The 15,349-nt window shown below is 26.4% G+C and overlaps 1 protein-coding gene across 2 annotated transcripts; it reads right to left on the reverse strand.

Moving 5' to 3' along the window:
• Positions 1-918: 918 nt before the first annotated feature.
• LOC100198498 (tropomyosin-1) lies at positions 919-14,595 on the reverse strand. 2 transcript variants are annotated; one of them, XM_065816799.1, is made up of 6 exons: positions 14,319-14,595; positions 12,512-12,763; positions 3,934-4,004; positions 2,135-2,273; positions 1,899-1,968; positions 919-1,366 (listed from the first exon to the last, which is right to left on the reverse strand). In XM_065816799.1, exons 1-6 carry the CDS (start codon positions 14,460-14,462, stop codon positions 1,278-1,280), a joined length of 765 nt encoding a protein of 254 aa, XP_065672871.1. In that variant the 5' UTR covers positions 14,463-14,595; the 3' UTR covers positions 919-1,277. The 2 variants fall into 2 exon arrangements, with proteins under 2 accessions (XP_065672871.1, XP_065672872.1); XM_065816800.1 differs by lacking the exon at positions 14,319-14,595 and adding an exon at positions 13,042-13,704.
• Positions 14,596-15,349: the final 754 nt, after the last annotated feature.

Below are 15,349 nucleotides of genomic sequence, written 5' to 3' on the forward strand. Positions count from 1 at the left end.
TTGAGAGTTGTGGTTAGTTTTAGTAACATGCAAGGTTATTTTTAGTAGCATGTTGGTATGTGTTGATATAGCTATCTGAAAGTCTATTTCAGTATTCTGTGTTATTGGAATAAACTGAAGCAGGCAATCAGTTAGCAAAAAATCCAGCAACACATAAAATAATTACTCACAGAAAATCTAACTGTTATTTAACCAGTTTAATAGAACAGGAATAAAATATTTATAGTGCAAACACAACTCTTACTGATAACAAGAGCTCAAGCTCTTAGGCTATATAAACCGTAGAAAAAACTGGCCTCTTAACTTTTTACGGAAAATGCAACAAATCAGGCCATGTAATTTAAGTAGGCCATGGTCCGATTAGTTAGTTTTTAGTAATTTTTGCTGATACTCGTTAAATAATTGACAACATCTGCATTTTGATATAATGTTATAATGTAATATGATTGTAAATAAAATTAGACAGATTTTATTTTGTTTTTAAGGTTTTTCATTAATATTTGCTATGAATTGATGTGCCCCTGGCTTGTATCAATGTACCCCGTGATAGGGGCAGTTTGATTCAAATTACGTTTTTTTAATTAAATAGATCCTAAAACTTTATCTAAAAAATCTTAGAGGTTATAAGATTACTTAAATAAACAACGAACTCATTTGAATAGTTTTATTATTACTATTACGTCATTGCTATGATTCTTTTTCACTCTAAAGTAAAAATGTACCTATGTACCCCTACACCCCCTACAAAAAAAGGTGCATAGTTATTTTTAGTAACGATCTCTATAAACATAGATACATCTATACAGGGTTAGAGACACCTTTCTGATACAAAAAAAAGATACGATTTGAAATTCTTGTATTAAGAAAAATTTAAAAGTTGTGAATCTGCATTTAAATCAGTTAAACAGAAACTACAAATTTAAGTAAATAACTTTTTTTTAAATCTCAAGTAAAAAAAGCATTAAATACAATTATATTGACAGTTCAACAATAAATACATATAAAAAGTTATAGCACTAAAAGAATATCGTGATTAGTTTCCAATCCACAGCCAATATACAGCGGTCAATAATTAAATACATTTTTATACGGTTAACAAAGTTGAAAATATTTTCTAGACTGTTCCAAACAAACAAAAAAAAGTTCTAATGTGTTGTACTTTGTATGCTCTTAAATTTTAAAACCAATTCATGTAATGTAAATTTCTATATGAATGAAAAAAAAATGTTATTTTTAGATGAACTTACAACTTCAAAGAACTATTAATTTCTTAATTACTAGACATTCATTTGTTGTATTTCAGCTAACAAACGATCGAGATCGTTTTTCACACGATTGTACATATCTTTCTCAACTTTTAATTGATCTAGAACAAAAATATTTTTTGTAGTTCATCAAATTTATTTTAATTATAAAATGAACCAAAAAGAATAACAAGAAAAACTATTTTTTATTGTTGTTTTTTTTTAATTTATTTTTCATTTTAGGTAACACACTTTAAAAAATAAAGTTGTAAACAAAAACTATTACTATATGGTCATACAATAATGCTGACCTGGCAAATTGTCGGTTTTTTATAAATGAGAATAAAAAAAACTTTTAATATTATATTTAAAATAAAAAACGAAAACTTTTATTTGGAAATTATTCAAGGTTTAAACTTTTTTATTAAATGTTCACAAAAATTATTTTTAAACTGCTCTATAAATAAATTATAATTATTAACATTGTTATTATTACATTAATAATCCGATTGTTATAACTGTAACTTGTTGTCACAGTTATAACAAAAAGTGCCAAAAGTGTCTCTAATAAATCATAATAAACTACATAATTTAATTAAGATTACATTTTTCTGATATATTTGTGTTTTAAAAAAAAGATTATAAAAGTAATACCTTCTAACTTTGCTAAAGTTGTTTCAAGAGTTTTCACTTGAGCTTCATATTTCTGTGCTTTGAGTTCAGCCTAAAAATTATATGCAGTATACTTAAAATATTACTATGATTTTTTTTCTTAATAAATAGAATAATCGAGTTATTAAAACAACTTAATCATTTAATATTATTTTTTCAAAAAAATGATAACTTACATATAAAATGAAAAATATTTAAAAGATTAAGGTCAAACTTACATCGTTATATTTATACGTAAGATCATTAAGTCGTGTTGAAAACTTATCTTCTCTTTCAGATGCTTGAGTCTCATTAACCTCCATTGTGCGCAGAGTATTTCCTACATCAATTACTTCACGCTCAAGCTCTTTGACTTTTCTAAAACATTTAAAGACATTAATGTAATTTTTCATTTTATTTATTATTGTAAGTCTATTTATCTTATTTCACTATCAAAATTGATGTTTTATTTAAATTTAAGTAGGAGCTAAAGTTATATTCTGGCTAATGTTACTTTTTGGCTAGCAGCTAAAGTTAGTTTCTGACTGGCAGCTAAAGTTGGTATATTATAAATTTGAAATATTTTAAATGAAAAACTTATTAACATTATTGTTATTTTTAAAACTGCTTTTTATTGCTCCAATATTAATATTTTCACAGATAAAGTTGTTAATATTTAAAGACAGTCATGTTAATATAACATTAATTTGCTTTTCAATAAGTGACAAGCTAAACCAAAGCTTTAAGCCAAAGATTTTTTTCAAACTTTTTTTTTTTAAACCCTTTAAAAATATATGTAGATCAAAAATCAAAACTAACAAAATATATAAGAAAATAATGGAGATAATTTAAAAGATAATAAGATATTATTAATATTCAAAAATTTAAAGATAATAATGGAGATAATTTAAAAAATAAGATAATAAAAGATAAAAATTTTGTCATATTTGGGTATAGTATTGTCTTATTTACTCTGGTTCTTCAAATGAAGCTCTTTCTCTTCAAGACAAGGTCCAAAAATTAATCGTAAATGTAGTTGGACCTGCTCTACCTGCTAAGCCTGACCCACTCTCCCATTGAAGTAAGATAACATTTCTTTCTCTTTTTTAGAAATACTATCATGGTCACTGCTCAAAAAACCAATCATCTTTAGTTCCATTACTAATCAAAAACTCATTCTCGCTTGTTTCGTCATTCATTAAAGTCAAATCCTTTAACTTTAATCATGGTCACCTTTAACTGTATCTGTTCCTTCATGCTCTAAAACTTTTATTCATCTTGTTTTTTCTACACACATCAATGCTTTGGCACTCTTATCCATCTTAAAGGAAGAGAGTTCTATTGCTAGGATTTTTTTTCATTTTTCATTAAATTTTTTCTATTAACATTTTTTAAACTTGAAACACATAACTTCTTGAAGCTACAGTAAAAATTTTTTTTGTAAAAAAATATGGAAATAACTGCTTTATGTCCCTAAATGCTTGTTAAAAAAAAAAAAGTTAATTTTTAAATCAATGTTTGGCTTTGCAAAAGGAAAACTTTAAAATCATTTAAAATCAAAAAATTCGAACATAAAAAAAATGCACAGAAAAGCTCAGTAGTAATATTTCTCCTCTGGCTCTAGAATTTACACATTTAAGTAATGTATTAATTTTCTCTAAATGGTTATTCCAAAATTAGCCTTTAGAATTAGGGTCAGCACTTGGCAATCCCAACCTAACTGCCAACCTAGAAGTGTTTTAGGTCGTCCTCGTTTCTATGTTTTATGGTTAAACTATTGCGTCAAATTTTTTTTGCAACCTGATGCCAAACTCTTACAGGTTAAGGTCAGCAAAATATTGCTGACCTTATTTTTTTCTAGTTCCAAGGGCTGCATAATAAAAATTACAACAGTTAAATACTGACAGTTATGCTATAAAACTGCATGTTTCATATTATATATATTTATTTTTATGGATATAAATTTAAACTTCCCTGCCCTATAAAGCAGTATTACCATTTACATTAGCTAATGAAAATAAAAAAATAAAAAATATACTTTTCAGCTGCAGTACATCTATTGTCTTCTTCATCCATTTTTTTTTCTAACTCTTTTATCTCTTTTGCAATCTGAAAAAAAAAGCAACAATTTTATTTATATTAATATATATTATAAAAATGTATAACGTAATAATAATAACAAAAATAACAGCAGCAACAACAACAATAAAAAAATAAAAATGTTTAAAAAAATACAATGCAATAGTAATAATCTAATTTAAATTTTTGTTTTCAAGTGTTACTGTAAATTGTGTTTCAAGTTTATTATTAGGACAATCTAAAACAAAATGAAACTTCAGAAAATAGTGATGAAAAGATTATTTACTTTGTTGTAGATAAACAAGTCAACCTTACTATGTTTATAAACAGGATATAAACAAGACATTCTTACTAACTTATAAACAGTAGATAAACAAGTCAACCTTACTATGTTTATAAACAGCATTTTGACAGCAAGTTAAGTCAAGAATAGACAAAATGCCATATTGCACTTTTAGAAAAAAGAAGAAAAAACAAAAAATAATGCAAAAGGCAAAAAACTTTTGGCAGCATTACATTAAATCAGCTTTTTTTAGTGTTTATTTTAGTTTAAAAGTTTTCTCTATTTGAAATACAGTATATACAACTCTATATTTTGTATTTATTTAAAGTTGAGTAAAAAAATTAAAAAAATGAACAAGATTTTGTGTACAGTTGGTATTGTATCAAACAAGTCATAAAATTATGTACACTAAATCAACAGGATTGAAAGATATATTAAGCTATTCAAAAAGATATAGAAATTTATTATTATGGAGATGTGGGCTATCAATATTAAATACTAATGTTAAAATCTGTTTACATCATGAGCAACTCTAACTTAACCGGTTTACTTACTCCCAAAAATTGCATTGACCCATTTAAAAGGCTTAAAATTAATATAAAAGGTAAATTTATCTGTTGTTAATTTTTAAAATTTTAATTTTTTTTATCAATTTCTAAAATATATTATTTCTTAAATTTTTTAATTTATATCCATTTACAAAATATTTATAGACATTTTGCAAGAAATCGACATTGAACAGGCAAAAGATATGTGTTAGCTGCTTCACAGTTTAAAGGAACTCATGTTGTATCACAGTTTAACTGTAGAAAAATTTCCCTGAACTTAGTTAAAACATTGTAGCAGAGAGTCAAGGGAATGTATGATTCGTGTAATCGCTGCTTTAAGAATTCAAAAGGTTATCAATTATATAACTGCAAACCTATTGCAAAATGAAGAATCATTTGAAGAAATTAACAAAGCTGATAAAGATCAAACAATTGAATACAAACAGTGGAGTACAACAGATAAAGAAGAGCTTCTAAGTTACACACATAGAGTAGGCGAATTGATTAAAAGTCTTTAAGAAAAGCTTCATAACATTCCACTGTTATATTGCTATAGTACAAGATAAATATTTGAAATTTTTTTGTTTTATATTTGATGACTTAGTGCATGGTGTTGGATTTATTCATTGTATAGTAAAGAAACTACCAAATAAGTACAAGAAATACTTCCCAATAACACAAAAATCTAATATTTTTCTGATAGTTGTGCTAACCAGCACAAAAATTGCAAATATTGTTAAAATTTATGCCATTATGCTGAAGTTTTGGGATGCAATGCAAAGGAACTTTTTTGCAACATCACATTGAACTTCACCATGTGATGATATTGGTGGGACAGTTAAAAGGCTTGTTTCCAGTGCTAGTTTTTAACGCCCAATTGACCTATAAATTCTAAATGATGAAGAAATAATCAATTTGTCTAACTATAACATATTTGATACTTTTTATTTTTAAAAGATGAAAATATTATTTCAGTTTGTAAATCTTTGACTCTCCAATTAAATAATGCATAGACTATACAAGGTACAAGAAGTTTCCGTCAATTTATTCTGCAGGATGGAACAAACATGACAAAAGAATCTCTGAGCAAGAAGAGTTTAATCTAACATTCAAATTTACTGGCTCGAAACAAGGATATAAAATGATATGTATGATATATTGTAATATATAAAAAAAATATATATATATTAATATAAATTATGTGCTGATACTCATCAAAACGCCAGTAATAATAGACGCGACTCTGACGAGATGTTTATTACTTAATCACTACACAAACTATGTTTACATATTAGCATTAATGTTTTTTTTCCATTCTGATGCAACAATGTAAGTTGCATACTTTTTATTTTGCAATCTATTTTTTGTTTTATAAGTTTTTGTTTGGTGATATATTTGTTGTATATTCGTTCACATTAGTGTTTATAAAACAACTATTTTTTTTTAAATTATTATTATTGTAGGTACTGTTGAGGTGCATTGTTTGTTTTATTTATTTTTAATTATTCCTCTATTAATCTTTATTTTTGTCTTGACAACTGCCAAAATATGCTTTGTTTGAAAAATAATTCACTTAAACTCTTCTACTTAACTATAGGTGAAGTACAATCCCCTAATTGACATATTTTCAATTGTTTTTATAGAAAATAAATGTATTATGATTTCTTGTTTTCAAAACTATATTGGTGCTAATTTTCAGATATGTAGATATATATGATCACTGTGTAGTTAAACAGTATTTTTTAAAATTGAAAATATAGTAAAATCGCTAAAAAAAAACAAACCTAAAATAGTTGATTTTGAAGTAAAAATATCTCAAGAAACTATTACTTTCTAATGGAATACCTCAGGATTGAGGCAACTTTGTTTAAGGTGTAATAATGTTATTCATAATGTTATTCAATTCTTTAATAACATAAAACATAACTATACCAACTAAAAATAAACACAAAAAACTAAATTATTATCGAATTGTTTCAATATATCTTTTACAAACTATTGTGGTCTTTAAAGTAACTTTTCATTTATTGAACCTCTTGCAAAATTCACCAAACCCACTTGCTCTTTGCAAAGTTTTCAAAGTTGCTAATTTCATCTTTAGATATTTTTTTTGCATTTGCATTTTAGAGTGTTTGCAAATCTTTGATTTGCAAAGACTCTAAAAGTCATATGCTTGGCCTGGGAATATACTTACACATCAATTTCACACAATTACTTTTCTTTTCGTTCTTTAGTGTTCTCCTTCTGCTCAAGACTGCAAATATGATGCTTTTTCTGATCAAATTGCTTTTTCTTCTAACTCATTTCTTGAATCTAATTACCACACTCTTCTAGTCATTCCAGAGATACAAGTATTATCTCTTGTTAAACATCCAAATCATTTTGATCATTTCTCACTTAAACTCTTCTTCAGCTCATGGTCTGAACATCATTCATCAAAAATCTCTAATACCCTTATTTAATACTTTCGAAACTGTTTATCAAGTGCTGAAACTTATTTTTCTGCCAGCAGGAAAATAGCACTTGTGGTTCCAATTTTTAAAAGACCTGGAAACAGCTCTGACTCTTCTAACTTTATCAGTTTCATTACCTTTATTAACAAACTCTTTGAATCTCTAAATAATAAACTTTTAGTATTATCATTCTGAGCAACTTCAAACTTCAAATCAAACCCTCTTATTCAACTGCTGACTTATTATAAGTCAGCAAAAAAACAGAAAAGTTTTATTGTGCACTAGATAAAAGTGTTAAAGCAAAAACTCTAGGTGTATCAAAGCTTTTCAATAGAGTCTGGCATGCTGCTCTTCTCAATAAACTCCCTTCTTATGATGTATCTGGTAAAGTCTATAAAACTATCAAATTATTCCTTTCTAACAACAGTATTAAAATCGTCTATCAGTCTCTTTCATTTAGTAATTTCTGGTTTTGTGTTGTTTCTCCTTTATATTAATAACCTTTTAAAAACCTCTAAAGTGTTTGCTGATGACATAACTGATAACTAATGCAGTCTTGACAAAAAGTCATAGATCATTTAGAACAGGAAGGAATGAAAGGAATAGATTATGAATGTAGTCTCTCATTTGTGACAACTTAGAGTTTGCAATGGTTGGTGAATTTGGTGAAACCCTTCTTTAAATCGAAAAACACTTATTAAATCTTTAGATCAATTAAAATTTGGTAAAACCCTTCTTAAGACCAAGGCCTATCAAATCTTTAGATTGCTTAGAACAGGAAGCTAAATATGAATGTGGTCTCTTGTTTGTGAGCTTGCAATGGTTGGTGAATTTTGAACCTAAACAAAAGTTGTTTACTGCTAATATTTACAATATTGTTGATAATGATTCTCTGATGAATGGTGACACTCTTACTGAGTGTTCTAATTTTCATCTCTTTGGATTATCTTTTACTACTTACCTTTCATTGAAACCATAGAAACTAATCAATTGCATAGTTAGCCATCTGCTATAAGTTAGCTCTCTTTATTGTGCTCTCTATTTAAATCTCTTGATCGTTCATATAGAATATGTTATTATAATATTTGAGCAAGTTTTTCTAATGATGTCTATTTCTATTTTAGACATGGTCCAAAAATGTAAATGTAGAGTTTTTACCCAAAATATCTTTAGTAATGAATACAGTTTAGCATATTACCCATAAAATCTGCAAATTAATAAAAATACATACATCAACTGGAATAGGGAGAACATATAAGGGAATTACTGTCACATCAACAGAGGGTTTAGGGTGGAGCAGCGATTAAGTCTATTCATTAATTTTTTTTTGTGTGTGTGTGAAAAAACTGAATGGTTTGTTTTTTGTTGGATGGCAAAAAAAGGTTGGTAAATGTATATCTGTAGAAATAAATCTATATCGATAGATATACATTTACCAACTTTTTCCTATTTTATCAAGCCTTTTCAAGAAAAACGTGTGGTCGCACACTTTATATGACCACGCATACAATTTTTTATTTTACATGTTGACCAAGGTTTTTTGAAAATATTGATAATTTACGTGCTTTGCAAAATGTACTGAAAAAACCCAACTAATCTAAAGAGAAAATTAAAAATAAACAAACCATAAACTAAAAAGAGAAACTAACTTAATAAACTATAAAACAAACAAAGGATAAACCAGAGAAAAGAAAAGCATAAAACAAATATATTTTAAAGCTAATAATTTTTCCTACATTGCCACGTTGTTGTTGCACATAAATCAATTAATTGTGTCATTCATGAGGCGCAACTGATATATCAGCAATGGTCGAAGGTTCTCACCCTTATAACAATTTTTTTTTTAAATGTTTAATATGCTTTTTCGACATAAGAAAATATGAAAGTTTCAAATTTTTAAATAATTAAGTTTCCAAGTGATTAAGCTTGGATTTTGATTTTTTTTTAATTCTTTGTAGTGAAACACTTTTAAATTAAAATAAAAACTTTTATGCTTTTATTTTTTTCTGGTTAATTTTTTATTTATTTTATCATTGGTTAAGAAATTTTTTTTAATTTAGTTTTGTATTTATTTTGTTGTTCTCTTTCCAGTTTATAGTTTGCATTTTAGTTTTCAGTTTAGTCAAGCCTGAGAAGGCTTACTATATGCGCTACAGCATAAATATATATGCATATATTACAAATTTATATATAGTATAAATTTTTTATTATTATTATTTCTTTAATTTGTAATAGTTGCTTTGCAGCTAATAAAGATTTTTATTTTTGAAAAGTTAGTAACAAATAAAAAATATAACTAATTGCAAAAATAAAAATTCTAGTTAATTACTCTACCAGCAATGTGGTAGTGAAAGCAAATATTATCTTAGGTTTGTAAGTATCATTTACAAAAAAATATATATCTTTGTGCTTTTAGTTGCCTTATTTGGAAAACTTTTTTTCATAAGCAATAATATAAAATAAAATTTAGCATTAGCTAAATATATATTAATATACTTCACTACTAAAAAGATTTTTTTTTTATTGTTGTTGTTGCTATAAAAATTGTCTGAATAAATATTCTTGGGTTTGCAAAATGATAAATAAAAAGTTTTTTGTTATAAATAAAAATCAATCATTAACAACAAATTTTTTACTTTGTATACAAAAGATAATTTGTCATTAAGGATCAACTAATTTGTTTTTTGTTACTAAATATTTCAATAGCTTAAGAAGCTATTAGCTTTTGTTAGCTTTGTTAGCTTAAGAAAAGTTAGGGTTTCTTTATTTCTAATTTTACCTGAAATATTTTGCAGCTGATTTTCAAAATGCCTTCTGGTATAAAGAATCGATGTTGACTTTTTTTTACAAAAATAAGCTACTTTAGATGCCTACAAACTTTATTAAATGAGTATTTTTGAAGAATTATAATAAAATTCATAAAAGTTATTAGTAAAAGCATCTATAGGCATTTTGAAAAACTGCAGTATTTCATTTGTAAATAGCGCTTATATCCAATGTAATTGTCATTCAAACTTTTATAACTAACTTTTTTTTACTAGTCATTCAAATGTTCAAATGGTTTTTATAAAATTTATTGCTTCTTTTATCCTACTGTTTAAATAATATCTTTAGACTAATTCAAAAGGTAATAAAAAATTGCTTAACTGAATTTGCTTATAGTGTGTGAAAAATAGCTAAACATGTACATAAACTGTGAACCGTGTGATGCTTTAAAATAAGGCCTGATGCTGCAAAAGATTGCTACACACATAACAAAACCAGAAAATCTTAAATGGGACAGGTTTACATTTGTACAATACCTTATCCCAAAACTTAATTACTGATTGCTCACAATCTATCATAGCTAAAAAGTTACTGTTGTTTAACTATTAAGTGATTTGCATGTTGCAACATTGAGCAGTACAATTTGGAATGAAATAGTTAGTTACACAACAAATGGGTAATTGATTGGTGCATCGATTTTACAGGTAATATAAGTTTTAAACAGATATGAGATGAATATGGTACTAAAAATTGGCAGTGAGAAACTTGCAAATCCTTAATTAAGTTGTCATCAGCTCCCAGCAATTCAACAACTGAAGTTGCAAAACTCTGCAATCCTTAATTAAGTTGTCATTGTCTTCCAGCAATTCAACAACTAAAGTTGGAACAAACAATGCTTATTTTAACGGGAAAAAATAGATTGTAAGCTTGGAATGGGAAAACAAGCCCATTATAAAAAGCTGAATAACTCAGTATAAGGTACCGGATCAACATTGTGAGGTTTAAACAAAAAAATAAATGAATGGATCAAAAAAGATCATTAAATAAACTCATCAAACACAACAGTGATATTAGGAAGAAAGCTAAAGACTTACTATCACTAATGTGCCTTACTCAAGATAATAAAAAGAAGATAAGACCTGTACTAGAACATCACAAACTTGACACATTTGTAAAAACCTCCACAAGAGATACAGATGCCATAAATGATGGAATGAAAGATTAGAGACTCATGAGTAAAAATAACATTGACTCTGTGTTAGACCTCAGATAAGCATATCTGCAAATTCATGTTTATGTCATTGGCTTAGCTCTCACCTGAAAAAATCAGCAATATACACTTACATGTTAGGGATTTAACCTAAATCTAGCACCGAAAATAATCTCAGTTTGCTACTACAGTTTATTCTTCAATCGACTGTTTAAAAGACTAATTTCAACTTTTGACTAATTGACTTTTATTCAATTTAGTTAAAGTTGATAACAACTCTACTTTTTTTGTAAAAGTCTTTTTTTTTTTTTAAGAAACTTCTAGATGTAGAGAACATTTTTTTAAAATTGACGATGTACCCCTCAAACCACAATTTTAAAATCAATAAATGATACATTCATGACATCTAAGCAACCATTTGAATGAGACATTAGTGTAGTGATAGAGCGCTCGCCTCATAAGCGAGAAGTTCCTAGTTTGATTCCCACCATGTCCCTGGTAGTACTGCGCTCAACTTGTTTTCTTGCATGCTTGTTTGCTAAACAAGTTTTAGTAATGCAAGGTGCCCAAAAATTGAAGATGCAGTATAACTCCAAACAATGTCTGACATAATGCATATTAACGTAACTGAACTGCATGCATGTATTGATGGCTTGAACATGGCATTGAAATGAAATTTAAGTAATGTCATTATTAAAACTGATTCTCTAACTTGCAACAAACATGTGAAATTTGTTGGGCAATGTAAAACATTAATTCAAAAAAGACTGTTAACATTTTGTAAACTAGTTGAGGAACATGTCATAGATGTAAATGCCTTATGGGTGCCAACTACTGGAAATATTGCAGATAAACTCATAAACTCATTTTTTTGGTACTCTTTATCATTAAGATAAAGAGTAACAAAAAAAAAAGATTAAAAAAGCTGTAATGCAAAAATGTAATACCATTTTTAAGTGTGATACTTTGCAAATTTAAGTGAAAAAAATTTAAATTTACTAATTGCTGAAAAGAGTCACAAGTTGTATTTTTAAGTGTGTATATATATATATATATATTTTATATATATATATATATATATATATATATATATATATATATATATATTTATTTATATATATTGTAATTTATTTTTGTAATAGTAAGAAGAATAAAGTGATAATTAGTAAGTACTGTGCATGAATTAGGAAATCAAATATATTGTGAAAATTAAAAAGATTAACTTTGGTGTTAACTTAATATTTTCATTTTTTTTTTTTAATTATTAAAAACATTACTTGTTCATAACGATTTTCAACATCAGTGTTTTTTGACATAACATCATCAAGTTCTGATTGTAGTTTAGATAACTTTTCATCATCTGTTTGACCTCGACTTTCAAGAACCCGTCTTGCCCTCTCACTTTCTTCAGCTTGTTTTTCAGCTTCATGTAAGCGTTTAATCAGCGTATTAAGTTTGCTTTCTGAGCTTTCTAGTTCATCATCTAAATTATTAAGCTCTTTTTGCAGACGATCAACTTCTTCTTCAGACTATAACAAATAAAATAAATCTGTAATTGTAAAAACATCGGAAGTATATATTTTATACATAAGCAGGGGTCTTTGTGTGTGTGTGTGTGTGTGTGTGTGTGTGTGTGTGTGTGTGTGTGTGTGTGTGTGTGTGTGTGTGTGTGTGTGTGTGTGTGTGTGTGTGTGTGTGTGTAATTTAAATAAATAAGTAATCATAAGCGATAAAATCATATTGTACATTTTCTTTTTTTTAATGTATTTTTTATTAGCATAAAAAGACAACTTTCAGTCGTAGTAACCTCGGCTGCTTTTTTACTCGAGAAATTTAATTCTTCTTCTGATTTCCTAGAACGTTCTTCAGCAGCTTCAAGCTTTTCTTTTAAAACTGACATTTTTTTCTTGATAGAGTCCATTTCAAAAAAAATTTGTTGACTTGAAATTATTTAATTTGTTGTTTCAATGTTTTTAAAAAGCACAACACCAAAAAAAAATTTGTGCTTTGCGCGAGATAAGAGGAATGTTATTAATGAACTAGTGTTTGAAAAAGTGTTTTTTTATTTATTGTAAAAAATCTTTTCATAGCGTAGGATTAGATTTAATCATGACGACCAACCTAGTTCAATAAATACAAACTCGGAAGACTAAACCCGTGCATGAGATTACATTTCAATAGCAACTTTCCACTTTTTCATCCAATATCAACAATAAGGTTTTTATGCTTAGTATACTCTATGTTTTTGTAAAAAGTCACACAAAACAATTTATTAACATTTACTGTCTTGAACATATTATTCTGAATATCCAAGCTTAAACTATAAAAAAGTTAATTTATTTTAAATCATGATATATAACTTTTTTTTTCACGATCACTTTTGAACGATACTTAACACTGACAAACGTGTTTTAAAAATCAGCATAACAAATACGCGTATTAACGATTTCAAACTGCAATTATTTTAAAAACACTTTTTAATTTCAATTTCCGTTTTTATTTTTAAACGCCAGTTTCTGATAAGAAAAACGTAGTAGTAATTACCTAAACTTATTGTTTTTAAAACATTAAATTAGATTTAAAACGCTGTAAAAAATTATTTTCTGTTATCTTATAATTAGAACTATTAACTATATAACTATAACTATTATATATAGAAATTAAATAAAATTATTTAATTATTTTCACATTACAAAAAATTGACATTAAAAAATGGTTTAATAGTTACAAAATTTTTTTTTTTTTTAAACTAAGATAAAATTTTAAGATATTTTTTTAAACTTAGATAAAACAATTAAATAAAAATCACTAGTATTTTAAATAAATATTTTTTCATTTTAAAATATTCTATTTAGTTTTATACATATAATAACAAAGGAAATAAGATGGTAAAATAATGCAAATTTTAATAAAAATTTTTTTTTTATTTAAAAATGAAATATTTTTTACTTCCTGGGAATTAACTAACAATTTACCTTTTATATAAATACTTTTTACTTATACGAAGACAATACCTTATACTAAGTAAATATATATCTGGGGAAATTATCTTAACATGAGCAGTCGCTTAATATTAATACTTACTTTGCAAGCTTTTTCAAGAGTTATTTTTAATAATTGTTCGTGCTTTTCTGCCTCTTGTACGCTTATTTTTAATCGGTTTTCTAAATCAGATATTTTATTTTGAACTGCGCTATTAATTTGTCCAGTTTTGTTTGATTTCTCCATGGTTTTAAAATAAAAATATCGGTTTTCTTCTTTTTTTGCTCTTAAGGACTCTTTTTTGCTCTTCTTTAAACAATTTTTTTTACCAGATAACAAAATTATTACATATAAAGTATAGCATTAATATGAATACATAGAAATGCTGATAAACAGACCTAAAGCAAAATAAGATTGAGCTGTTAAATATTAACGAACGGCATAGAGTTAAATGAATAACAAAACGCCATGTTTTAAGTTTTGAACTTACTGAATAGGAGAAGTATGCAATAAATATATTTTGAATCAAACCGAATTTGAAAGCATTTTATAAGATGCGCTTTAACTATTTTTTCTTTTTCTTTTAATTTATCAAATTTTTAAATACATTTTGATATTATGCCCATAATATATTATGCCCATAAGCAAGATTTTGGGTGATTAAGCACTTATGATCATGTTGCAGGGTAAAAAAATCATTTTGAATAATTTATTACACTTTTTTAAATTTATTTTAAGTTAAAAACAGATCAATAATAAAAAAAAACAGATCAATAATAAAAGACAATTTTCTAAATTTCGAAACAGATCAATAATAAAAGACAGTTTTTCTAAATTTCGTATGGCATGACACTACTCTTAAGAGTCTAGGTGTTAATTTCTCTAATTCTAATCAATATATCAACCGACAATGGAACGAAAGCATAGAAAAATTGGACAAAAAGATAGAAAAGTGGGAAAAATTTAAATTATCGATTAAAGGAAAAGCTCTAATAATCAACCAAACACTACTAAGCGGCCTATGGCATCTTGCTTTCACCCTACCTATACCATGTGACAAAAACATAAAACCAATAGAACGAAAAATCGACAACTTCCTTTGGAATAATAGCTCCATAAAAACACCTAAACAA

The sequence above is a fragment of the Hydra vulgaris genome, chromosome 13 (genome assembly GCF_038396675.1).
Source record: "Hydra vulgaris chromosome 13, alternate assembly HydraT2T_AEP".
Taxonomy (NCBI): Eukaryota; Metazoa; Cnidaria; class Hydrozoa; order Anthoathecata; family Hydridae; genus Hydra; species Hydra vulgaris.